The sequence below is a fragment of the Myxine glutinosa genome, chromosome 8, assembly GCF_964187855.1.
Source record: "Myxine glutinosa chromosome 8, kmMyxGlut1.1, whole genome shotgun sequence".
NCBI classification, from domain to species: Eukaryota; Metazoa; Chordata; class Myxini; order Myxiniformes; family Myxinidae; genus Myxine; species Myxine glutinosa.
In genome coordinates, this window is record NC_136268.1 from 169,159,584 (window position 1) to 169,187,545 (window position 27,962).

The window sequence follows — 27,962 nt, forward strand, 5'->3', positions numbered from 1 at the left end:
CACACCCATCATTCCTGTCTGACTTCTCCTACTTTCTGACCCAGCTATGTTCCCTCTCCCCCTCAATCCTCCTCCTTGGTGATTTCAATATCCACATGGACTCCACTGACTCCACAATAACCACTGACTTCACTGATTTACTCACCTGCTTTAACCTCACTCAACATGTCGACTTTCCTACCCATATCCGTGGTCACATTTTGGACCTTGTCTGCTCCACTGGATTAAATTTGCACCATCTCTATGGCTCCGACCTCACCCTCTCTGACCACTTAGCCATCACTCTGACCATCAACATCCCAGCCCCAACACCAAGGCATTATCGCACAATCAACTTCCGTAAGCTAAACGCTCTTTCACCTACCTCATTCTCATCCACCCTCTCTGAAAAAATGTCCACTTCTCCCTTCATTGACCTCCACACCCCTTCCGACCTCACTGACTACTACAACCACACTCTCTCCTCCTGCCTTGACCAGCTTGCGCCTGTAAAAACCAAAACAGTTTCTTTCACCCATTCTGCTCCCTGGTTTACCCCTGAACTCCACCTGATGAAAACTCATGCTCGCCAACTTGAAAGACTCCGCAATAAAACGGGTCTCACAGTTCACTCCCAAGCCTACAAGGACCACATACAACACTACAAAGATGCCCTCTCCCGCGCCCGCTCTGCCTACTACTCTCAAATTATCCACTCTGGCTCCGGAAACCCAAAAGCACTCTTCTCGACAATAAACAAACTCCTCCGCCCCCTGAACACCACCACCCAGTCATTCACAGTAGACAACTGCATCTCCTTCCTCTCTTTCTTCCAACGCAAAATTGACAACATCTACAACAGCTTGACCACCGCCGCACCCGCTCCCCCTCCAACCACCTGCCCCCCCTTGTCCTGCCATCCCCTGTCTCGGTTCTCCCCAATCTCTCCTACTGACCTCTCTGAACTCCTCATAGGAATGAAAACTGCCACCTGCACTCTTGACCCCATCCCCTCCAGCTTTGTCAAAGCCTCCCTCCCTGCTCTCTCTCCACTTATCATTGCAACAATAAACTCCTCCCTGTCTACAGGCATCGTCCCACCTTCCCTCAAAATTGCTGCTGTTACCCCCATTCTAAAAAAACCTGGTCTAAACCCTGACACCCTAAACAACTTCAGACCCATCTCCAACCTACCCTTTCTGTCAAAAGTTTTGGAACGCGCTGTAGCCACTCAACTCAAACATCATCTCTCTGCCAATAACTTGTATGAAACATTCCAATCCGGATTCCGCTCCAACCACAGTACTGAAACTGCTCTCCTCAAAATCACCAACGACCTTCTCCTCTCCTCTGACGCTGGCAACCTCAACATTCTCGTCCTCCTCGACCTCAGCGCTGCCTTTGACACCATCGATCACACTATCCTCCTCACCCGACTTGAATCCACCTTTAACGTCACCGGCACTGCCCTCTCTTGGATTAAATCATACCTCTCTGACAGATGCCAGTTCATCTCCATCAATAACTGCAAATCCCCCACTGCTCCCCTCCCCCAAGGTGTCCCCCAAGGTTCAGTTCTTGGCCCCCTCCTCTTCATCCTTTACCTGTCCCCGCTCGGTCACTTAATCCGCCGTCATGGTCTCCAATTCCACTGCTTCGCCGATGACATCCAGCTTTTCATCTCCACCAAGTCCGTCTCCACCGACACCCACTCTATCCTGACAAACTGCATCACTGAAATAAAATCCTGGCTTCAAATCAACTTCCTCAAGCTTAACTGTGATAAATCTGAAATAATCATCATTGGCCCAAAAACGCTCACAAAATCCACCCATAACTTTGCCCTCAACATCGACGGTATCCCAGTATCCACCTCCCCTCACATCCGGAATCTTGGCGTCATCTTTGACCAAACCCTTTCCTTCGACAAATACACTAAACAGATCACAAAGTCAGCCTTCTTTTACCTGAAAAACATTGCCCGTCTCCGCTCATCCCTCTCCTCCACGGCTGCAGAAACCCTCATCCACGCCTTCATCACCTCCCGTCTGGACTACTGCAATAGCCTCCTCTATGGTTCACCCTCAAAAATCACCAATAAACTCCAATACATTCAGAACTCCGCTGCCCGTCTACTCACTCATTCCCGGACCCGTGACCACATCACCCCCGTCCTTTACAAGCTTCACTGGCTCCCCATCCCCCAGAGAATCCAGTACAAAATCCTCCTCTTGACATACAAAGCCCTCCATAACCTGGCCCCATCCTACCTGGCTGACCTCCTCTCCAGACACACTCCCACCCGCAACCTCCGCTCTGCTGGTACCAACCTCCTGACCCCCTCCATCCGGACCAAATTCAGATCCTGGGGGGACAGGGCCTTCTCCATCGCTGCTCCCACCCTCTGGAACTCACTACCTCACACCATCAGAGACTCCTCCTCACTCACCACATTCAAAACATCACTAAAGACCCACCTGTTCAACGCTGCATTCAACATTCAACCCACAGCATTTAACCCCTGACTATCTCTTCTCCTTCTCCCTCCTTTTGCTTTAAATATTTCCCTATTGATTCTTGTCTTGTCTTTTTGATTCTTGTCTTATATATATGCCGTATATCGCTGCTGTTTGTTTTCTTGATTCTTGTCTTTTTGCAATTGTTGTTTTCATGTATTGTTATGCATTATGTTTTCCACTCTGTCAAAGCGCCTTTGGGCTTCTGGAAAAGCGCTATACAAAATAAATGAATTATTATTATTATTATTAAATGACCCAGAGGACCCAAATGACCCAGAGGACCCAAATGACCCAGAGGACCCAGAGGACCCAAATGACCCAGAGGACCCAAATGACCCAGAGGACCCAAATGACCCAGAGGACCCAAATGACCCAGAGGACCCAAATGACCCAGAGGACCCAAATGACCCAAATGACCCAGAGGACCCAAATGACCCAGAGGACCCAAATGACCCAGAGGACCCAAATGACCCAGAGGACCCAAATGACCCAGAGGACCCAAATGACCCAGAGGACCCAAATGACCCAGAGGACCCAAATGACCCAGAGGACCCAGAGGACCCAAATGACCCAGAGGACCCAAATGACCCAGAGGACCCAAATGACCCAGAGGACCCAAATGACCCAGAGGACCCAAATGACCCAGAGGACCCAAATGACCCAGAGGACCCAAATGACCCAGAGGACCCAAATGACCCAGAGGACCCAAATGACCCAGAGGACCCAAATGACCCAGAGGACCCAAATGACCCAGAGGACCCAAATGACCCAGAGGACCCAAATGACCCAGAGGACCCAGAGGACCCAGAGGACCCAGAGGACCCAAATGACCCAGAGGACCCAAATGACCCAGAGGACCCAAATGACCCAGAGGACCCAGAGGACCCAGAGAACCCAAATGACCCAGAGGACCCAAAGGACCCAAATGACCCAGAGGACCCAAATGACCCAAATGACCCAGAGGACCCAAATGACCCAGAGGACCCAAATGACCCAGAGGACCCAAATGACCCAAATGACCCAGAGGACCCAAATGACCCAGAGGACCCAAATGACCCAAATGACCCAGAGGACCCAAATGACCCAGAGGACCCAAATGACCCAGAGGACCCAAATTCTATGTATGTTTCTATGATGATGTATGTTTTGGTGAAAGTACATAATGTGAATACTAGTAGCAATTTTACAAAAACCATGGCATAATTTCAAATCTTGACCCGAGATGATAATTATGCTACATCATAATTTCCATGTGCCAACCTGGGCGGAATCCAAGTGGATTCACTTGACTTGTTCTGTTCAATCCTTGGATGTGTGTCAGAATACTGGTTGTGTCCTTAAGGTATGAGGAGAGATTCATCACGAGAGGACGTAAATGACAGTCAACAAATTTTGATATGAGAACAGTTGGACATGTGCAGCCAGATACGATTGGTCCACCTGGATTGTTTACCTTGTGTATTTTAGGAAGAAAATAAAGGTTAGGGCAATGAGGATCTTTTGGAACCAAGCAAGATTTGATGGTTTTATCCACCCGAATATAATCTACTACCTTTTTAACCTCTTCAAGATGTAAAAGGGTAGGGTCGGATGGGAGATCTTTGTAAGTATCACTATCGAGTTCACGATTACCTTCTGCAAAGAAGACCTTTGTTGGTCGAAAACTTGTCGAGAATTAAAGATCGACCATCCTGAAGCTACGTCCGCGTCTGATTTAATCTCCCGATTATTTATTTAATGCAATTGAGACACCCTGCTCGTACTGTGGAGTTTCTACTATTTCTCCAGTTATATATACAGTATCACTTGATATTGGAATTGTGTGAGACTACGGGGGATTTTGACCAGATGAACTGGATGTCATCAATATAACGTACCCAGGATTTTTCCAAGATGCCATGATGAGGTTGTGCATTGATCTTGGCCTCTATCATTCCCATGAAGAAAAACAGTCTTTATATATATATATACATATATATATATATATACATATATATATATATATATATATACATATATATATATATATATATATACATATATATATATATATATATATATATGTAAAAATACATATATATATATATATATACTGTATATATATATATATATACATATATATATATATATATATATATATATGTAAAAATACATATATATACTGGTATATATATATATTGTCGCGGATCTCGGTTTCGGCACTCCCCTTACCGAGGGGGGTTTAATCTCCTCGTCTTTTAAGCTGGCCGTCCGAGTCCTGGAACTATCTCGCTCCTTTGCGTGATGAGATTGGCCAGGGTGATTTTTGTATACTGAATCGAGGCTCGTGAAAGAGCTAACATTAACTTCACAAACAAATCGACCAGACAAACAAAATACACAAAAAGAGGGAGCGGAAGACAAGATGGGGAGAAATGGGGAAGCACACACACACACAACATCCGAGAGCAGGGAAATGTGTGGAAGGGAGAGGGCCCGGGGGGGGAGGAGGCGTGGGAAGGGGGGGGGGGAGGTAGAAGTATAAAGCACAAGGACACCAACGACTTCCAGGACAAAAGTTGGTATTTCAAAAAGTGGAATTGGGGTGAAATTAGCGGGGGTAGAAAAGATCAAGGTTTTGGATGGGGGAAGATAAGAGATGGTGGTGAACAGCTGTTTTAAAGACTTGGAGGGTGGAGTGGGATTGAAGAGAGTGAGGGAGTTTGTTCCAGAGACGGGAGAAAAGAGGAATGAAGGAGTGAAGGTGAGCAGAGAGTCTTGATTTTGGCAGTTTAACCAAAAGAGGGTTGCAGGCAGATCTTGTGCGACCTGTAGGAATATTTGCGGGACAGAGCCCAGAGAGAGCTGGGGGGGCAAGGCCAGAGAGGAGTCGGTAGAAGACGGAAAGATCACCAACATGCCTGCGGTGAGTGAGTGAGAGGCCCTTGGAGTTAGCTTCATCGCGGGAGATTCCAATGATTCTGAATGCTTTGGTTTCAACAGCATGAAGGCGAGCTAGGTGTGAGGCAGGAGCACCAGCCCAGAGGGGAGAGCAGTATTCCATTGAGCTGCGGATGAAAGCCTTGTATGTGGTGAGGAGCTCAGGTGTGCCAAGGAAGGACTTCGCACGACGGAGGATGCCCAGTCGGCGACTGGCTTTGGAGGCCAGATTTGAAATGTGGTTTTTCCAGGAAAGATCATGGCAGATAGTGAGACCCAAAAGCTTGAGTGACAGAACTTCTTGGAGAGGATTATTCAGAAAGTGGATGGGAGGGTTGTCCAGTCGGTCTTTTCGGAGAGACATCGTCAGAGTGTGAGATTTGTCAGGATTGAAAGACATGTTCCACTTGTTTGCCCAGTCTGTGATTTTGTCAAGGTCTGCAGAGAGTGAGGAGGCTGCAGACTGCCGATCTGAGGGATGAAGAATGGAGCGACAGAGAGTAGAGTCGTCAGCAAAGAGATAGAGAGGATTTTCAAGAGAGTCAGAGAGATCATTGATGAAGACCAGAAAAAGCACAGGGCCCAGAACACTGCCTTGGGGAACTCCAGCCTGAACAGGAAGAGGAGATGAGAGAAACCCATTCAGGGCCACAAGTTGACTACGACTAGAGAGGAAGTCCGCCAGACATGCGTGGAGATTTCCATGGATACCAAAAGAGGAGAGTTTGGTGAGCAGAGCGGGGTGCCAGACCGTATCGAAGGCACGTGATATGTCAAGGGAGACTGCTCTAATTTCCTGTTTGACATTGAGGACCTCCATCCATTGTTGAGAAAGCAGAAGCAGCATGTCCAGAGTGGAGTGTCCAGGTCTGAAACCAAATTGATGATCAGTGATCAAGCCATTGGAGAAGAGGAAAGATTTCATATCTGAAGCAATGATGGATTCCATGACTTTGCTGATAATTGGGAGAAGGCTGATTGGTCTGTAGTTGCTGGGATCTGTTTTTGCACCTTTTTTGTGCAAAGCGGTGATGTTGGCAGATTTCCAAGCAGATGGAAGATGACCTTGAGCAAAAGAGAGGGTGAAGAGAACAGAGAGGGGGAGTGAAAGAGCGGAAGAACATGATTTTAGAACCCGTGGGCTGATGCCGTCAGGTCCAGTTGCAGAATCAGAGTCGAGGGTTGACAGAAACTTTTCCACCTTGTCAGGAGGAAAGGACACAGAGTCCAGGAGCAGCTGTGTACGACTGGGTACGGTGGGTACAGAGAGGGATGGGTTTGGGACACAAGATTTAGAGGCAAACACAGAGTTGAGGCATTCAGCTTTTTCACGTGCGGAGTCAGCCGTGTGGCCATTTAAGGTGAGGGAGGGGATGGAGGGGGAACAAACACCAGAAACAGATTTCACCAGACGCCACCAGGATTTGGAAGAGGGAGACAGATAAGAGAGTTCGGTCCTGAGGATGGAGAGATATTGCTTCCTGGCTCTCCAGAGGGTGGACACACACTTGTTTTGGGCTTTGTGAAAGGAAATGAGATTTCCTTCCGTTGGATTTGCTTTCCAGGAGACGAAAGCAAGTTGTTTCTGGGCAATAGCCTCACCACAAGATTCCGTGTACCATGGATGGGAGGAAGGGTATGACAACTGAAGACGAGAAGGGATAAATCTGTGCATGAGAGAGAGCAATTTACTTTGGAAGAATTCCCAGGATGAGTTGATGTCAGAGGCAGTAGAGATGGGAGACCAGTTGTTGGATTTCCCAAATACCTTCACCAATCTCTCCACAAAGCAGGGAAATGAGTCCCTGCTCGAACCGCGGATGTGATGGTAGTTGCCGAGCGGTTTAGTAATCCACGATCCGAGCCGTTAGCAAATAGACTAACCCGATTATAGCGGTTGGCCAAATCGCGCCACAGGTACTCAATTGGAGACAGGACAAGAGGGATCGGGGGAAGAAGAAACCAAAGTAAGGAATAACAGGTATTTATTCACTATCTACAAAACCAAAACAAGGAAGAAATGAAAGGTAGGACTGTACAGGAAGAGGAAGAAGCAGATACACAGGGCAACCTTAAAACAGTCTTATATTACAACCACGGACAAACAAACAGACTCACACGAACATGGAATGGCAGAAAGGAATGGCTGGAAGAAGGAGAAGGTTCCAGGCAGATGGTAGGCGTCGAGGTCCGGCTCCAGCTTCACTCGAGTCTGGCTCCGGGTGTTGACTCGTACTGCGGCAGCGGCGAGCGCGTACTGTTGGCACGCCGTCGGACCTTATACGTGGCGGTGGGAGTAGTCCTTTGCACGGCCGTATGCGCAGTTCAATACAATCGATGATGCAATCTCGCCCAACCTCCGTGCAGTCCGTGCCCTCTCTCTCCTCTCTCCTCTTGGGCTTCTCTCAACAACTGCACTTCTCTCCCTTCTCGTGTAAAGGCACCGCGGTTGCGCTTATATAGCCCGTGTAGAAATCAAGCCGCGCTTCATCGAGCCACGCCTATCAATGAGCTCACCTCAGCCCGTCGAGGCATGCTGTTCACGAGATTTGCCAAGGTTTGGACAGAATCGCTTGCTATGCAGCGACAATAGTCTGCTGCAATTCACGCAAAGAGGTAGGCTGCTGGTCCAAGTTGTCGATTTGATGCGTTAATTCTGCCCACAAGTTCTCTATCGGATTCATATCCGGGGACATGGCAGGCCACTCCATATGCTCTACACCACGGTCAGCAAGAAAGTGTTGGATCATGCGAGCACGATGAAGCCGTGCATTGTCATCTTGGAAGACAAAGTTTCCTCAAAATGCTGCACGAGCAAATGGAAGCAATGTTTCTTCCAGAATGACCCTGTACTTGAACTGGTTCAGGTTTCCATTCAGAACAACCAGGTCAGTTTTTCCCCCTGCATGAAAAGCAGCCCAAACGGTCACCCCACCACCTCCAGCTTGGACTCTTGGTACTTTACAATCTTCGTTGTGGGCTTCATGCACTTGTCTGTGCACTCGGACGTGGCCATATTGACGATAGACCAGAAATCTAGACTCGTCACTGAAGGTCACGTGATTCCAGTGTCCTGGCTGCCATTGACGGTGCTCTCTGGCCCACTGCAATTGGCGCTGGCTGTGTTGTCTGGTCAGGCATGGCTTTCTAAGGGGACGCCTGGCACGATAGCCTGCTTGAACCAGTCGTTGGTTGACTAGCCTTCTGGATACACATTGCCTGGATACAGGCACATTTGTCAGTTGCTGCCACTCAGCCCTAAGCCAATTAGCTGACTTGGTACGGCCATTGCAGACTAACCGGTGCAGCTGGCGATCATCTCTCCTTGTGGTTCTGCGTGGACGTCCTGACCTCGGTATTGGAGGAGGGACACCCCTCTGAGCATTTCGTTTCAGGATCTTTGACACCTGACCTTGAGTGATGCCATCCTGCCGAGCAATTGCGTGCTGTTTCATGCCAAAATTTCGTAATGCCACCACTCCATGACAAACAACATTGTCAAGTTGACGGACTATCTCCAGAGGAAGCGGCAATAACTTTTGTAGATGTGCAGCAGTTGTTTTCAACTAATACAGAACGCAACAACCCTTATGTACCCGATTGTGAAGCCAATCGTCAAATGTACCTGTCCTTACATTTTGTCACGCCACCTGTGATATAATCCTGTTAATGACTTCTTGCTGCGAAAGACAATCAGTGACATGGTTCTTTCAACAAAGACATCACCGAAGGGTAAAATAAACTCTCAGATTGATATACTGAGTTCAGAAAGTAAACCCAAGTCAAGAAAAAATATATATTCCATATTAAATGGCAAGTCTGTATATATATACAGTCACGTGAAAAAGTAAGTACACCCCATGTAAAGTTTTGACTTTTTCAACATACAGCTATTTGATCTTCATTTCAACAATATTGATAGATAAAGGTGATATAATATAACAAATATCATGAAACATTTACATTGTGTAGTCCATTGTATAATTTAAATAAACATCAATGCAAATTTCGCATGTGGAAAAAGTAAGTACACCCTTGGCTCTAACAGGTGGTATTGCTTCCTTTGGCAGAAACAACCTCAAGTAGGCATTTCTTATAACTGTCTACCAGTCTCTGACATAGACTGGGAGAAACTTTTGCCCACTCCTCCATGCAGAATTCTTTCAGCTGTGTGATGTTTGAGGGGTTTCTTGCATGCACAGCTCGTTTCAAATCCCCCCACAACATCTCGATGGGATTTAGATCCGGGCTTTGACTTGGCCATTCCAGAACCCTCCATTTCTTTCTTTTCAGCCATTCCTTGGTGTATTTACTGGTATGTTTCGGGTCATTGTCATGTTGCAAGGTCCACCTTCGGTTGAGCTTCAACTTTTCGACAGATGGCCTCACATTATCCTCAAGCACCCTCTGGCACAATGAAGAATTCATAGTGGATTATATTATGGTGAGCTGCCCAGGCCCTGATGCAGCAAAGCTGCCCCAAACCCGAATATTTCCACCACCATGCTTTACAGTTGGTATCAGGTTCTTGTGGTCAAATGCTGTCTTTGGTTTTCGCCAAACATTTCTTCTGGTACTGTGGCCAAATAGCTCTACCTTTGATTCAACTGTCCAGAGCACATTGTTCCAGAAGTGCTGGTCTTTACCTAGGTGTTCATTGGCAAACTTTAGTCTTGCCCTGATGTTCTTTCTGGACAGCAAAGGTTTCCTCCTGGCACACCTCCCATGTAGATCAAATTTGTGCAGCCTCTTTCTAATGGTAGACTCGTGCACTTTGACATCAACAGTGGCAAGAGCTACCTGTTGGTCCCGTGATGACATTCTGGGGTTCTTAGAGACTTCTTTCAGCATCTTCCGGTCTGCTCTCGGGCTGAACTTGCTGGGGCGGCCTGGCCTGAACAAGTTGGCAGTTGTTTGGAATCTTCTCCACTTGTAGATGATCTTCTGGACAGTTGAATGATTGATTTCAAATTGTTTGGAGATCTTTTTAAATCCCTTCTCTGACTCGTAGGCATCTATAACCTTCTTTCTGAAGGCGTCAGAGAGCTCTTTTGATCTAGGCATGGTGGCACCACACACTTCAACAACAAAGAGCAAACCAAACTAAATATCTGAGGTTTAAATAAGACAGGTTCCTCCAAGATCCTCTCTAACGATGTTCTCATCATTTGCACCTGAGTTGGTGCATTTGATTCTAATTTTAGGTATTTGAAGTACTGATAAATGTAGGGGTGTACTTATTTTTTCCACATGCAAAATTTGCATTTATCTTTATTTAAATTATACAATGGACTACAAAATGTAAATGTTTCATGATATTTGTTATATTACATCACCTTCATCTTTCAATATTGTTGAAATGAGGATCAAATAGCTGTATGTTGAAATATGCTAAAATAGTCAAAACTTTACATGGGGTGTACTTACTTTTTCACGTGACTATATATATATATATTGTTGTGGATTTGAGAATTGTTGTAAATATCACACTGTGTAGTGTAATGAATTGTTGTAAATATCACCCTCCGTAGTGTAATGGTCAAAGGTCGTCCTCCGAGTTAATCCATATACATGCACGTAGCAAATCATATATCCTTCTAAATAGTTATTTCCTTATTGTGTGTATTAGTTTAAGGCTGTGTCTTCCATTAATTGACACTGCATTGCACTGAACTCAAATAAAGATAGGTCCCCTTTCGGTTCTCATCCCAGCGGTGCGAGTGGTTTTCTATCCCAGCGGTGCGAGTGGTTTTCTATCCCGCAAGACGCCATTGGCCATGTTCTCTGTCTCGGAGAAGAAGGGGGGAGGAGCCGCCAAATCACGGGCGTGGCCCGCCCCTCGTCACCAGGAGGTGGAGCCAGGAAGCCCTCGCGCCCAACCAGGACTCAGTGGGTATGGCTTGGTAGGGCGTGTGATATAAGCCGCAGCGCGACGCCCCCACCAGGAGATGAGTGAGGAGAGGCGATCAAATAAGAAGGGAGCGGCCCTCAGCAAGTTCACTTGAGTTTAGAAGAGGGTCACGCATCGCGAGCGAATGCTATTGAGAGAACGCACTGAGCCACTGAAGAGCGCATTGTTCACGGTTATCAGAACTGTTCGCTTGTTACGTACTCGGCTGAACCGAGAGGGTAACTGCCAAAGCCGGCCTACCGTTGCCCTGTGATAGTTCCGCACATGTCAAACGACGCGCGGAGAGCTCCCGCCATCTGGTTCATCTGCTACGCGGTGCGAGTTGGGGACTGGAGAACGAGCTATCTGGATGCCATACCCGAACCATCTCCTCCAGCCAATCCTACCTGCATTCTCCCCCCCCCCCCCCCCCCCCGTGTAATTCTGACTGTCGTCCGTCTTCTATGTTGTCCTGGGGTTTAAGTAAGTCTGTATAAGCTAGAACTTGCACTGTGTCTTCTGGTCCTTCCATCCTTTCTGTCTTTATTTTCTTATCTTTCCTTCTCCTTGGTTACTTTTCATTGTGTACATAATAGGTAGTAATAAATCATATTTGTATTTCCTACCTTTGTTCTTCTTCTTCATGTTCGTCCGGTCGTCTTTGTGATTTCCCCATTGAAAACCTGTGGCGCGATTTTGGCCAACGTTTCAGGATCGGGTTTAGTCTCTGCTAATGGTTTGTGCCGCGGTTGCTAATCCGCTTGGCAATTAACATCTGTCCGCGGTCGCGAACGTGGTTGCGCACCTGCCTCTCCGGAGGGAGCTTGGGCAACTTCAGGACTCACATCGGTCAGTCATACACAAGGGGATTAATCCCCCCTTCTTAAGGGGAAAAAGGCCGACGTCGAGATCCGTAACAATTGGTGTCAGGAGTGTGGGATTGGATCCGAACCAAATTTTTAACATCTGAAAAAATTTGGTCGAAATTACGAGCGGCCGAAATTTTGTTTAACATCCAAAATTGAGTCGTGCCATGGATAGTCAAGGCGATCGGGTGCTGGTGGGTGAGTTAGAAGGGGGGGGGGTAGAGTCGACCCAGGACCCCAGGGAAGAGGTGGGAGTAATCATGGAGGAGGAGAGCAATGAGGATGTGGTAGTGGGGGTTGCAGGCACACGAAACCAGCAGAGGTACGTGACGGCGGCGACGCCTCCCGGCGATAGCCGGGCCTGCAGTGCCAATGGACTGGGGCCTTTTGATGATGCATTTCGGTGCCTCTCTGATGGGTGACAGTAAGGGATTTGATTCAATGATGGCTCCTTGGTTACTCCGTAAGGAAGCCGGGGGATAGACATGGAAAAAGTGAGGCACGAAGCAAGGTACAACCCTGAGGGATTTCAGGAGCAAATGAACGCCACGGCGAAAAGAGTACACCTTCCTCCTGAAGGCCTTAGAGAGCTCTTTTGATCTAGGCATGGTGACGCCGCACACTTCAACAACAAAGAGCAAACCAAACTAAATGTCTGAGGTTTCAATAAGACAGGTTCCTCCAAGATCCTCTCCAACGATGTTCTAATCATTTGCACCTGAGCTGGTGCACCTGATTCTAATTTTATGTATTTGAAGTGGTGATAAATGTAGGGGTGTACTTACTTTTTCCACATGCGAAATTTGCATTTATGTTTATTTAAATTATATAATGGACTACAAAATGTAAATGTTTCATGATATTTGTTATATTATATCACCTTTATCTATCAATATTGTTGAAATGAAGATCAAATAGCTGTATGTTGAAATATGTTGAAAAAGTCAAAACTTTACATGGGCTGTACTTACTTTTTCACGTGACTGTATGTATATTGTCGCTTGATTCCCCTCGGTGAAGACCGCAAAATCATGGATAGAAATCAAGCATTACTTCGAGGCGTTGTTCAATAGCGGATTTATTAATCTATGCGCGAGATGAAGAGAGAAGAAGAAGAAGCTGGAAGCTTTTACTTGACACGATCTCCGAGCATTCTTCAACCCGGCAAAAGTAACTCAAACAAACCGGATTTTCTGTCCAAAATATACAGGTTTATTTTACGGAACCCAAGAACAAGGAAAACGGGATGATGAAACTAGAACCTAGTTTGAGATCCCACACACCAGACTTACACACGGACGAAGGGATAATTTAAATGGAAAGAAACGTTGTGTGTGTCTGTGTGGGCTTCGCTCAACCAGCGGAGGTTGTGGCGTTCTCCTCGGGAATGGCGCCATCCAAGGCTGTCGGCGGGAAAGACTGAACGTTCTTGGCATGCGCGCATGCTATCGAGGCCCCACCATCCGTCTCGAGCAGCAGGCGTGCAGCTTGTCTCCCAGCCGCTTCGATGAGACCCTGCTATTCGCTCGTCAAAGGAACACCGTCAGCAAGAGTCGAGGGCGGAGGTGAACAAGAGGAGCAAGAGGTCGAGGTAGAGGAATCACGAGGGCAGTCGGGAACAAGGTCCGACCATGAAGGGATCCAAAACGAGAAGGACAAAATGCCAGCCAGCCGTGGTTTTTACATCCTGTCTCGTGACGTCATTGTTCCTCCCTTCCAATCAGTCTGTCGCCTCTCGACCTCCAGAATGTTCTTCCCACGTCAGTCCTTCACCATTGGCCGAGCGCTTCGTGTTCTCCTCCTCATGCAAACGGTCGGTGGCCAATCAGTCCGTCGCTTCCTGCTCTGCCCCTGGCCAATCACAAGTCCTTCCTTACTCTGGACTTTCATTGGTCAATTCCCACCCATTGGTGTGATCTCCCCATCAAACCCCTCGACCAATCCATCGCGAGGTGGGCATGGCCTCAGCCCACCTGAGTAATGTTTTATCGCCATGTTGGCGCAATGCGTGGGCGCTTCCTACCTGCACTTCCGATGAGTTTTATTGTGGGGGGAATTTAAGTTGTGTGTGTGTGTGTGCTAATGGACCTTCCTAGTGTCTATTGGTGTGGTGCCATAAGGGAGAATTGATAAATCACAAGGTCTCACACACAGGGGAATTAGCATAATCCCTACGATAATTATCACAAGGCCATCCTCGTATGACCACAAATATACAAGCTTAAACCGACATCCGGGCTTAACAGGTCCTCTACTTATGTTCATCGAAATGGTTCTTCATCACGACAGTCGGAGCATGATACCTACACAGATCTACCTGATCTAGATGTCACTCCACCCCAAAATTCATAACAATACATACATATATATATATATATATATATATATATATATATATATATATATATATATATCAAATAACTGTTTGGAAGAGTAGGATTTCATATTTCAGGTTGTATATTATGTACATGGATGCATTTTGAATTCATCAGCATTTTTAATCGATTCTTACATCAGGTTATGCAAGATATCAAGACTGAGCGTGTCATTGTGTTACATGTCATTTACCCTGATCCTCACTCGTGCGGCTTCCACTCTGGAGGGAAAACCTGCGATGGAAACCTATGGGATTAACCAGGAAGCCTTGTAAACAACATGAGATTTCACTTGATTTTATTTTTTGCAAAAATCGTTTATAACACATATCGAGCCCAAACGAAATACATTGTTCATCACAGTAAAGTGTACGTTTGAGGACATAAACAGTTAATATGCAATAATGGCACCAGAAAATGGCTTCTAAAGGTCTTTGGCTGGCAGAATAAAATGTTAAATATAAAATTGAAATAAGCAGATGAAAATCCCCAACCATTCCTTTCACACCGTGAGGCACTTAAGGCTGCTGAGGCAGTTTCATTATCTGAGGAGTAAAATGCTGGACGGGTCGCCACTCCTGCGCATGATACTCGAATGGCTATTACCGCAGTAAGCTGGTGCCAATTTTGCCGACCTCAGAAGGATGACAGGCTGAATCAATCCAACTGGTGTTATTTCAATGGCATGGCAGGGGCTCAAACTCAAGAACTCTAAGATCTTAAGCCAGCCACCTTAACCATTAAGCCAACACCAGAGATAGTTTCATATGAAAGAGGCAAATAAGGATAGAAAGAAGTAAAGAAGTATAAGTGCACAAGACTAAAGTAACTATATGTTATTCATAGAACACTTACCCTGCGCAGTAAACTTGGTGCAAGCCAACTCTTCTGTTTTTGAACGTTAATTTTTTTCTTTGATCCAATATGGCTGCCAGACCACATGAGCGATGACATCATAAATTTATATTCTCCAAAATAATTGTTGCAGAGATCACGCTCAATAAATTTCAAATCGATCAGACGAAGAGTTGTCCCTGTCGCATTATGACGTCATAATTACGGTACAAATGACGTCATCGTTTACAACACCTGTTCCCCATATGGCGTTCTTTACAATGAGCCATGTTTCTTTTTTTTCCATGGAGCAGTTTTGGAGATATGGAGGTGCAATGTTTTTTGGTTTTTCCAAGATGGCGCTTGTACCGCATGACCTATGAAGTTATGATTATCATTAAAATATTCCACAGGAGGACACGCTCCTATGGTGAAAATGTTGTGTCCATCAGACCAACAGTTGCTGAGAAAAAAAAAAAATCATTATGATCAGATAAGTGTTGTACTTGTCGAATTATGACGTCATAACGGAGGCACCTATGACATCATCATTAACATATCTTATTCCTCATGGGGAGTACTTGACAAAGAGCCATGTTTCCATTTTTTCCATTGAGCGGTTTGGGAGATATAGAGGTGCAAAGTTTTTCCAAGATGGCGTCCGTACCACGTGACCTATGACGTCATAGTTATGAATAAAAAATTTCTACAGGTGGAGGCGCTCCTATGGTAAAATTTCCTGTCAATCGGACCAACGGTTGTCAAGAAAATGAATTTTTCAAATGCAGACACGACACACTTAGGTACGTACCTGAATGCTTAACCTCACTTTTCGCTTCGCGAGCGCAGGGTAAAAACACTGGAACGACACTCCTCTACGCACTCTTCAAGGTCGCGACATTGACTGATGTGCCTCCGGCCACATTATTAGATCATTATCATACTTGTACCAACTTTGATTTGAATCCCTTCAGCTATTCTCAAGTATCACATTTTTACCTGACATGACCTTTGATGCCGAAATCTAATCAGTTCATCTTGTCATCATAATATATACTTCTACCAGGTTTGGTCAAAATCCCATCACTGAATCATCGCAGTAACATAATTTTTACCTAACATGATATCTAACCTTTGACCTCATGACCCCAAAATCTAATCATTTCATAATTACATTATCTACCATATAAAACACAATGTGTATTTGTGTGTGTGTGTGTGTGTGTGTGTGTGTGTGTGTGTGTGTGTGTGTGTGTGATGTCTGTCCCCCTTCATAAGGATAGGTTTTAAAGGCTTTGAGTCGTGCTTTAGGAGGGATTTGAGTGGGGGGGTTTAATGGGCTATCTTTGAACATGACTGTGTCCACCGGTACAAAGACCTAAAAGACCCCAAGGATCCAAAATACCCAAACGACCCCGAGGATCCAAACGATTCAGAGGACCCAAAAGACCCCAAGGGCCCAGAGAAGCCCAAGGACTCTGAAGAACCAAAATACGCCAAAGACCCAAAATAGTTAAAAGACCCCAAGACTCTTAAAGACCACGAAGACCCAAAAAACCCTGAATACCCAAAATACCCCCCATAGACTTTACAGATCCAAAAGGCCCAAAAGACCCTTAAATACCTTGAAGGTCCTAAAGACCACGAAGACCCAAAATACCCCAAAGACATTAAAAACCCAAAAGGCCCAAAATAACCTTAAATACCCTGAAGACCCAAAAGACCCTTAAATACCCTGAAGGCTCGCGAGATCTTGGAGACGGCGGCAGGGATTTTCGAAGCTCCACACGGTCTCCACGTTTTTCGAAGTTAAGTCTGTTCACAATTGTATTTTGTCGAAACTGTATTTATCTTTCGGTGTGTGAAGTTATTGTGTGCAACTTTGGTTGTTTCTCGGTGTTTATCTTTCATAAATTGATCGTCTGTTTGCCGTGTCGCGAGCAAGGCCTTGTACAGTGTGCACTGTACAACCTTGAGGCTTTGTTTTTCTCTCAGTGGTCCGTCGTTTGTGATCCAATAACTTTCGTTCTCTGTATTCCCAGTCTTTTCACCCATAGCCTACTTCCTTGTGTAAATCTCAACTCAAAAAAAAAAAAAAAAAAAAATTTCCTTCTCTGTTCTCATTCGTTTATTCATTCTTATTCGTTCGTTCGTTCTTCGACCACGTGTTTCTCCCCCATTTCCCCAGATAGTTTTCACTCATTAACCTTCAATGTTTACACTTTCCCCTCAAGTTATGTATTCCGTCATATTTTATAACACCTTTTTCTTCTTCTTCTTTAAAAGGCTGCTTTCGACTTGCTCACCAAATCAATTCATCCCAAAAAAAATATCCATCTCCTATAGTGCCTTTGTTCTACATTCCCTAAACTCTCCTGCACTCCATCCTCCATCCAGCGTCCTTAAACGTATTTTTAACTCGAAGGTCACAAGAAACTCATTTTGCAATAAATGTTCATTTCCCATAAATCGTACACTTTCAAAAATCCAATCTCACCCCTCCCCTCCAAATCTTCCCCATAACCCCTCCCCTCCAAATCTTCCCCATCACCCCTCCCCTCCAAATCTTCCCCATCACCCATCCCTTTCAAATCTCCCCCCTTGCCCCCTCCCTCCTAAACTACCCCCTCACCCCTCCCCGCCAAGACGCCCCCTCGCCCCTCCCCTCCTAGAATCCTGCCTCACCCCTCCCCTCCAAATCTCCCCCATATCCCATCCCTTTCAAATCCCTCCCCTTGTCCCTTCCCTCCCAAACTCCCCCCTCACCCCTCCCCTTCAAATCTCCCCACCCTCATTGCTTCTCAATTTCCCCCCGCTCACTCCCCCTCCTCAAAGCGTCCTCCCCGCTTCTTCCCCCTTCAAACTCTCACCTCCATCTCCCCCAACCTTCTGCCTCGCTCTTCCCCCTCCTCAAATAACACCTCATTGTGGCTCACCCAATCACCATCAAACCTTTTGTCCGCCCCATCCTTCCCTTTCTCCGAGCTATTCTGAAATCTCTGACACACCTTCAACAGCTCTCCCTACCTCTTCCACCTCTTCCACATCTTACCCTACCCCTCCTCCCCCCTGTTCTGTATCTGATGCTCCCCCTTCCTCTTCATTAACGGTATGGACCTCAAACATCCGGGGCCTTCGTTCAAACTTAACCGATCTCTCCATACAGGTTGCTTCTGTCAAACCAGACGTGATCTGCTTAACAGAAACTTTCCTCCTTTATGATGTCTCTGATTCCATAGTATCTCTCCCGGGCTACTCCCTCCTCCGGTATGATAGACCTGAGCCTCGTCCTGGAGGCGGGGTTGCTATCTTTATCAAAAACTCTCTTCCTCACTCGCCCTGCACTGCACTCTCTCCACCTCACCCCCAGGAATACCTCTGGCTACGGCTTCCCCTTCGCTCCCACCTCTTGTTCATATGTGTGTTGTACCGTCCACCAAACAGTGATGACTCCATCTACATCTCGCTGTCTGATGATATGGACCAACTTCTATCTACTCATCCCAACTCTCTCTTCCTCATATGTGGTGATTTCAACTGTCATCATGCCAGTTGGCTGGGTGTGGGTACCTCTCTCACCAGCCATGGCTCCTCAGCAAAGGACTTCTGCGACTCACTGGGACTGACACAATCTGTCAATTTCCCGACCCGGATCTCAGTCAACGGAACATCTTCTCTTCTGGACTTGGTTATGACTAACTTCCCTGAAAATGTCTGCTGCTCTTCTGCTCCGATCGGATCATCTGATCATGTCCTTGTTAAAGTGGACATCTCTCTGACCATCCTCAGGGAGCCTGCTCAGCGTCGACGAGTCTGGCATTTCACTCAGGCCAACTGGCACGGTCTTCAAGCAGCCATCAATCATCTGGACTGGTCTCCCATCTCTACCACCTCTGACATCAACTCATCCTGGGAATTCTTCCAAAGTAAATTGCTCTCTCTCATGCACAGATTTATCCCATCTCGTCTTCAGTTGTCATACCCTTCCTCCCGTCCATGGTACACGGAATCTTGTGGTGAGGCTGTTGCCCAGAAACAACTTGCCTTCGTCTCCTGGAAAGCAAATCCAACGGAAGGAAATCTCATTTCCTTTCACAAAGCCCGAAACAAGTGTGTGTCCACCCTCAGGAGAGCCAGGAAACAATATCTCTCCGTTCTCAAGACCGAACTCTCTTATCTGTCTCCCTCTTCCAAATCCTGGTGGCGTCTGGTCAAATCCGTTTCTGGTGTTTGTTCCCCCTCCATCCCCTCCCTTACCTCAAACGGCTACACAGCTGACTCCGCACGTGAAAAAGCTGAATGCCTCAACTCTGTGTTTGCCTCTAAATCTTGTGTCCCAAACCCATCCCTCTCTGTACCCACCATACCCAGTCGTACCCTGCTGCTCCTGGACTCCGTGTCCTTTCCTCCTGACAAGGTGGAAAAGTTTCTGTCAACCCTCGACTCTGATTCTGCAACTGGACCCGACGGCATCAGCCCACGGGTCCTAAAATCCTGCTCTGCTGCTCTATCTCACCCTCTCTCTGTTCTCTTCACCCTCTCTTTTGCTCAAGGTCAACTGCCATCTGCTTGGAAATCAGCCAACATCACCGCTTTGCACAAAAAAGGTGCAAAAACAGATCCTAGCAACTACAGACCAATCAGCCTTCTCCCAATTATCAGCAAAGTCATGGAATCCATCATTGCTTCTGATATGAAATCTTTCCTCTTCTCCAATGGCTTGATCTCTGATCATCAATTTGGTTTCAGACCAGGTCACTCTACTCTGGACATGCTGCTTCTGCTGTCTCAACAATGGATGGAGGTCCTCAATGCCAAACAGGAAATTAGAGCTGTCTCCCTCGACATATCACGTGCCTTCGACACGGTCTGGCACCCCGCTCTGCTCACCAAACTCTCCTCTTTTGGTATCCATGGAAATCTCCACGCATGGCTGGCGGACTTCCTCTCTAGTCGTCGTCAACGTGTGGCCCTGAATGGGTTTCTCTCATCTCCTCTTCCTGTTCAGGCTGGAGTTCCCCAAGGCAGTGTTCTGGGCCCCGTGCTTTTTCTGGTCTTCATCAATGATCTCTCTGACTCTCTCGAAAATCCTCTCTATCTCTTTGCTGATGACTCCACTCTCTGCCGCTCCATTCCTCTTCCCTCAGATCGGCAGTCTGCTGCCTCCTCACTCTCTGAAGACCTGGACAAAATCACAGACTGGTCAAACAAGTGGAACATGTCTTTCAATCCTGACAAATCTCACACTCTTACTATGTCTCTCCGAAAAGATCGACTGGACAACCCTCCCATCTACTTTCTCAACAATCCTCTCCAAGAAGTTATGTCGCTCAAGATTTTGGGTCTCACTATCTGCCATGATCTTTCTTGGGAAAACCACATTTCCAAGCTGGCCTCCAAAGCCAGTCGCCGACTGGGCATCCTCCGTCGTGCGAAGTCCTTCCTCGGCACACCTGAGCTCCTCACCACATACAAGGCTTTCATCCGCAGCTCAATGGAATACTGTTCTCCCCTATGGGCCGGTGCTCCTGCCTCACACCTAGCTCGGCTTCACGCTGTTGAAACCAAAGCTTTCAGAATTATTGGAATCTCCCGCGATGAAGCTATCTCTGAGGGCCTTTCACTCACTCACCGCAGGCAGGTAGGTGGTCTTTCTGTCTTCTACCGACTCCTCTCCGGCCTTGCACCCCCAGCTCTCTCTGTGCTCTGTCCCCCAAATATTCCTACAGGTCGCACAAGATCTGCCAGCAACCCTCTGATGGTTAAACTGCCGAAATCTCGGCTCTCCGCTCACCTTCACTCTTTCATTCCTCTTTTCTCCCGCCTCTGGAACAAACTCCCTCACTCCCTTCAATCCCACTCCTCCCTCCAGGTCTTTAAAACAGCTGTTCACCACCATCTCTTATCTTCCCCCATCCAAAACCTTGATCTTTTCTACCCCCGCTAATTCACCCCAGATCCACCTTGTTTGAAATTCCAACTTCTTTCCTGGAAGTCCTGGCAGTGTCCATATGTTTTATACCTCTCCCACTGCCCCCTTCCCACGCCCCCCCCCCCAAAGCCCTCGCCCTCTCTCAGATCTCTCGATGTCTCCATGTCTCTCGGTCCCTGCTCTCAAATGTTGTGTTTGTGTCCTTCCCCCTCTCTCCCCATCTTGTCTACCGCTCCCTATGTTATATGTTTTATGTGTCGGTTTGTCTTTCTGTGTGATTAATGTTCGCTCTTTCACGAGCCTCGATATTGTATACAAAAAAAAAAAAAAAAAAAAAAAAAAAAGGCCCAGAAGACCAAAAATAACCCAAAGACTTGACATATACCAATGACCCAAAAGACTGAAAAGACCCTGAAGACCCCAAAAAAACACCAAAGACAGAAAACATTGAAAAGACCCAGAAGACCGAAAAGACCCCAAAGACCAAAAATACCCTGAAGACCCTTAAAAACCCCAAAATACCACAAAGGCCCAAACAATCCAAAAGACCCTGGAGACCCTTAAAGACCCAGTGAACCCCAAAGACCCAAATTATCCCTAATACCGAAAAGACCCGAGGACCCCAAATATTCAGAGAACCCAAAACACTCGAATGATCCAAAAGACCTAGAGGACCCAAAAGACTCAAATGACCCAAAAAAACCCTGAGGAAGCAGAAGACACAAAATACCCTAACAACCCTGAAGACCCAAAAGACAAAAAGCCTTGACGACCCAAAAGGCCCAAAAGATGCTGAGGACCCAAATGACCCAGAGGACCCGAAAGACCCCGAGGACTCCGAAGACCCAAAATAAGAGTAACTAGAACGGGCACTCGGTAGAGCGCATACCTTCGCCGCAGCTACTGTTCTGTACTGTACTAAAATACGATTTTGACCTTTTCGTGACCTTGACCTTGACCTTTGACCCGATTGCTCCCAAAATCTAATCAAATGTGTCCCGTATAATAACCAATCATCCCACCAAATTTCATGCAATTCGGTTGAATACTTTTTGAGTTATGCGAATAACATACACACACACACACACACAGACATACAAATAAATACACAGCGATCAAAACATAACCTTCCGCTTTTGCGAAGGTAATTATGTCTGTTACATTGGAATTGTAGACGGACTGAAGACGGAATTGTAGACGGACGAATTGAAGACTTGCAAACCGAGCCTCAAGGTTGGTGTACAGAAGCCGGTTGTTTTTTAAATCACAATAAATACAAGGTGCAGGGAGGTGAAATTCGCACGTGATGAGCAACTTGCACAGAGTGAACCGAATGTTCATTTACGTCTGTAGGATTTCCAATAAAAAAGAAGATATAAACACACCTGACACGAGGCTTAGGCTTCAGACTTTGGCATGATCACGCAGCTGCACCGTTGAATAAACTGTTCCAATCCGTCATTTTTGAAGGGCTTTATACTAATTATACAAAAAAAGCTGGAAGCCCGTGGTAAAATTCCACGATAGAAAAATAAAAAGCACTCTTTTTACTCTTGCCCTGATTGAAAGAGCTGAAAATATTAAAATCCACATTTCTTAACAACAAAGATATCGCAGCACATCCTCGGTTAATATTGGCACCCTAGTTCATTTTATACAATGAAAATACCGATCTTGGGTTCATATTGGATAACAAAATTTCCCAGCTGGTGGGGACACCTCTTCCTCAGACCCTCCTCACCCCACCCCCTCCCCTTCCCACCCCTCCCAGGCCCTACAACCCCTCCCAAACCCTCAAGTCCCCCCCTCCTCAGATGGTCACCCCATGCCCCCAGACCCCCATACCCCATCTGCCCCCCACACCTCCCATCCCCCACTTCCCTCTACCACATTTTCTTATTTTAATGTTAACAACTGTGCAAACGGCTTAATAGGAACAGTTTCCGCATGGACAGTCCCCGCATCCGGTGCTGTGCTCACTTGGGATCGAACTGCCATTTGCGTGTCAGATGCGAAGGAGTGTCACAATGTCACATAGCCGGCTCAGAAGTTCCCCGAAGCACGGTCACATCTGCCTGGGCAACTTGCTTTATACACATCATTAAAAATAAATAATAAGAGATTTCCCCCCCCGAATTACTCGGATAAAGACCTTTTTAATCATTAATGACGGTGTGGTCCCTTTGTTTTCTCGTGTGGTTCTTGTCGAGTTTTAAAAGAGGAAATAGTCGGAAACAGCTTAAAGCGTTTGAAGCAAAAACATGTTCAATGCTAATCATTATGATCATCATCATTATACGGAAGTAAAAGGTGATCCTGGTCAAAACTTCCAATCGTTCCATTGATGGGGTTGTTATGTCACAACGACTTAAAATAATTGAACACAATTTATTGTGAGGTGCGCATGTTTGTTGGGTAGTCAGGGTAAAATTTTATGAGAGGAGGACCAATGTTTGTCCAACCTGCTCTTAAATCATTTAAGTGAAGGTGCAGTTACCACGAACTGAGGAAAGGCCCCTCCATATCTCAGTTACTCTTTGGCTGGAGCAGTTGTTTTCGTGGAGCCGGATAACTCCTCTCCACAACTTCAGAGTATGGCCTCTAGTTGCATGATATATCGCTGGAACAAAGAAGTGCTCGGCATCCATGGTTATGAAGCCTTTGATGATCTTGTAGACTTCAATCAAGTCTCCTTGTTGTCGCCTGTAGTGAAGGGAGAACATATCCAGTCTTTCCTGATATGAGTTGACTAAGTTCTGGTATGAGCTTTGTCGCTATCCGTTGCACCGTCTCTGTCTTATCGGCGGCTGCTTGAAATCTTGGATTCCAAATTTCATTTCCATATTCTAGGAGAGGACGAACCATCGAGTTGAAGAGGAGTGGGAAATTTTCCTTCGTGAAGCTGGAAAAGGTCCTCTTGATAAGACAACTGATTGGCCTTGTTGACAGACACAGCTACATGCCTATGGAAAGTTAGCCGATTGTCTATAACAACACCGATGTTCTTCTCTTCTAGTGTAACATTTAGTTTTTCTCCCTGGAGGTAGACATGACATGACATGACATGACATTACATTACATTCCGGTTTCCTTTGCCAATGTGCACAACCTTACATTTGGCTGGGTTGAATGAAAGTTGCCTCGTATCCACCCATCTTGCAGCTGTGTCAAGGTCCTCCTGTTATGATCGGACGGTTGCATTAATTTGAAGCAACCTTTACTTAATAATTATAAATCTCCTGTAAGTACCCCACTTTCCAGTGTATTAACCGCACTTTTTTATCGGCAAAGAAAGTTAAAAGTTATATCGATTTTTCTTGCATACTAAGTCGAGGCTTGTGTAAGAGCTAACACATGGAACATATAATAAAGTGGGCAGCAGACAACAAGGGGAGAGAGAGATGGAGGCACAACAACAGTAGAGAGCAGGGACATCAGGATTAGCAGGGGAATGTTGGTTCTCGAGCAAGTACTCGTCAGACACTCACTCACGCTCATTGTCGCTTACTGACGTTTGCTCCCTGCCAAGCCCTTTCTTAAAAACCAACATTCCCCTACTGCTTGTGGAGGGTTGATTATTACTGATTTGATGACAAAGTTGGACTTTCACATTATTCACACCATACTCTAACCTCTGTGTCAAACTGGCATCTTTACATTTTATTTTATTTTTTGGATACTTAGTCTAGGCTCGTATGAGAACTAACACATACAACATATAACAAGTCAAGTGAATCCACTTGGATTCCGCCCAGGTTGGCACATGGAAATTATGATGTAGCATAATTATCATCTCGGGTCAAGATTTGAAATTATGCCATGGTTTTTGTAAAATTGCTACTAGTATTCACATTATGTACTTTCACCAAAACATACATCATCATAGAAACATACATAGAATTTGGGTCCTCTGGGTCATTTGGGTCCTCTGGGTCATTTGGGTCCTCTGGGTCATTTGGGTCCTCTGGGTCATTTGGGTCCTCTGGGTCATTTGGGTCCTCTGGGTCCTCTGGGTCATTTGGGTCCTCTGGGTCATTTGGGTCATTTGGGTCCTCTGGGTCATTTGGGTCATTTGGGTCCTCTGGGTCATTTGGGTCCTCTGGGTCATTTGGGTCATTTGGGTCCTCTGGGTCATTTGGGTCCTCTGGGTCCTCTGGGTCATTTGGGTCCTCTGGGTCATTTGGGTCATTTGGGTCCTCTGGGTCATTTGGGTCCTCTGGGTCATTTGGGTCATTTGGGTCCTCTGGGTCATTTGGGTCCTCTGGGTCATTTGGGTCCTCTGGGTCATTTGGGTCCTCTGGGTCATTTGGGTCCTCTGGGTCATTTGGGTCCTCTGGGTCATTTGGGTCCTCTGGGTCATTTGGGTCCTCTGGGTCATTTGGGTCCTCTGGGTCATTTGGGTCCTCTGGGTCATTTGGGTCCTCTGGGTCATTTGGGTCCTCTGGGTCATTTGGGTCCTCTGGGTCATTTGGGTCCTCTGGGTCATTTGGGTCCTCTGGGTCATTTGGGTCCTCTGGGTCATTTGGGTCCTCTGGGTCATTTGGGTCCTCTGGGTCATTTGGGTCCTCTGGGTCATTTGGGTCCTCTGGGTCATTTGGGTCCTCTGGGTCATTTGGGTCCTCTGGGTCATTTGGGTCCTCTGGGTCATTTGGGTCCTCTGGGTCATTTGGGTCCTCTGGGTCATTTGGGTCCTCTGGGTCATTTGGGTCCTCTGGGTCATTTGGGTCCTCTGGGTCATTTGGGTCCTCTGGGTCATTTGGGTCCTCTGGGTCCTCTGGGTCATTTGGGTCATTTGGGTCCTCTGGGTCATTTGGGTCCTCTGGGTCATTTGGGTCCTCTGGGTCATTTGGGTCCTCTGGGTCATTTGGGTCCTCTGGGTCCTCTGGGTCATTTGGGTCCTCTGGGTCATTTGGGTCCTCTGGGTCCTCTGGGTCATTTGGGTCCTCTGGGTCCTCTGGGTCCTCTGGGTCATTTGGGTCCTCTGGGTCATTTGGGTCCTCTGGGTCATTTGGGTCCTCTGGGTCATTTGGGTCCTCTGGGTCATTTGGGTCCTCTGGGTCATTTGGGTCCTCTGGGTCATTTGGGTCCTCTGGGTCATTTGGGTCCTCTGGGTCATTTGGGTCCTCTGGGTCATTTGGGTCCTCTGGGTCATTTGGGTCCTCTGGGTCATTTGGGTCATTTGGGTCCTCTGGGTCATTTGGGTCCTCTGGGTCATTTGGGTCCTCTGGGTCATTTGGGTCCTCTGGGTCATTTGGGTCATTTGGGTCATTTGGGTCCTCTGGGTCATTTGGGTCATTTGGGTCCTCTGGGTCCTCTGGGTCATTTGGGTCCTCTGGGTCATTTGGGTCCTCTGGGTCATTTGGGTCCTCTGGGTCATTTGGGTCCTCTGGGTCATTTGGGTCCTCTGGGTCATTTGGGTCCTCTGGGTCATTTGGGTCCTCTGGGTCATTTGGGTCCTCTGGGTCATTTGGGTCCTCTGGGTCATTTGGGTCCTCTGGGTCATTTGGGTCCTCTGGGTCATTTGGGTCCTCTGGGTCATTTGGGTCCTCTGGGTCATTTGGGTCCTCTGGGTCATTTGGGTCCTCTGGGTCATTTGGGTCCTCTGGGTCATTTGGGTCCTCTGGGTCATTTGGGTCCTCTGGGTCATTTGGGTCCTCTGGGTCATTTGGGTCCTCTGGGTCATTTGGGTCCTCTGGGTCATTTGGGTCCTCTGGGTCATTTGGGTCCTTTGGGTCCTCTGGGTCCTCTGGGTCCTCTGGGTCATTTGGGTCCTCTGGGTCATCTGGGTCATTTGGGTCCTCTGGGTCATTTGGGTCCTCTGGGTCATTTGGGTCCTCTGGGTCATTTGGGTCCTCTGGGTCATTTGGGTCCTCTGGGTCATTTGGGTCCTCTGGGTCATTTGGGTCCTCTGGGTCATTTGGGTCCTCTGGGTCATTTGGGTCCTCTGGGTCATTTGGGTCCTCTGGGTCATTTGGGTCCTCTGGGTCATTTGGGTCCTCTGGGTCATTTGGGTCCTCTGGGTCATTTGGGTCCTCTGGGTCATTTGGGTCATTTGGGTCCTCTGGGTCATTTGGGTCCTCTGGGTCATTTGGGTCCTCTGGGTCCTCTGGGTCATTTGGGTCCTCTGGGTCATTTGGGTCCTCTGGGTCATTTGGGTCCTCTGGGTCATTTGGGTCCTCTGGGTCATTTGGGTCCTCTGGGTCATTTGGGTCCTCTGGGTCATTTGGGTCCTCTGGGTCATTTGGGTCCTCTGGGTCATTTGGGTCCTATATTCCTATCCTATAACATATATATCTCCTATAACCTATCCTATAACATATATATCTCCTATAACCTATCCTATAAATATAGATTTGATGACGTCATGTTTACACATCTGAGCGACAGAAATGAGCGACAGAAATGGGTGACAGAAACTAGCTTCACTTTTGAGCGCCCGAAATTCCCAGGCAAACGCTATAACGCACCAGGTTTACAACCTGTGCGTTAATAAACGGAATGGCAGAAAGAGGGAGAGAGACGGAAGTACAACAGTAGGGAACGGTGGATTACAACAAGGAGCAGGGACATCTGTGGAGGAGAGAGGGTTGGAGCGGTGGTAACATTAAAGTCAAAGAGAGAACCAATGAATGTCTATTTGTTATATTT

General features: G+C 46.8%; 1 protein-coding gene across 1 annotated transcript in view; it reads right to left on the reverse strand.

The window, feature by feature from the left end:
• The window catches only part of BICC1 (BicC family RNA binding protein 1), a 564,931-nt gene that overhangs the window by 268,877 nt on the left and 268,092 nt on the right, over positions 1–27,962 (reverse strand). Inside the window, 1 exon segment of the mRNA XM_078784015.1 lies at positions 14,742–14,795. Within this exon segment, the coding sequence (XP_078640141.1) occupies positions 14,742–14,795 (54 nt within the window).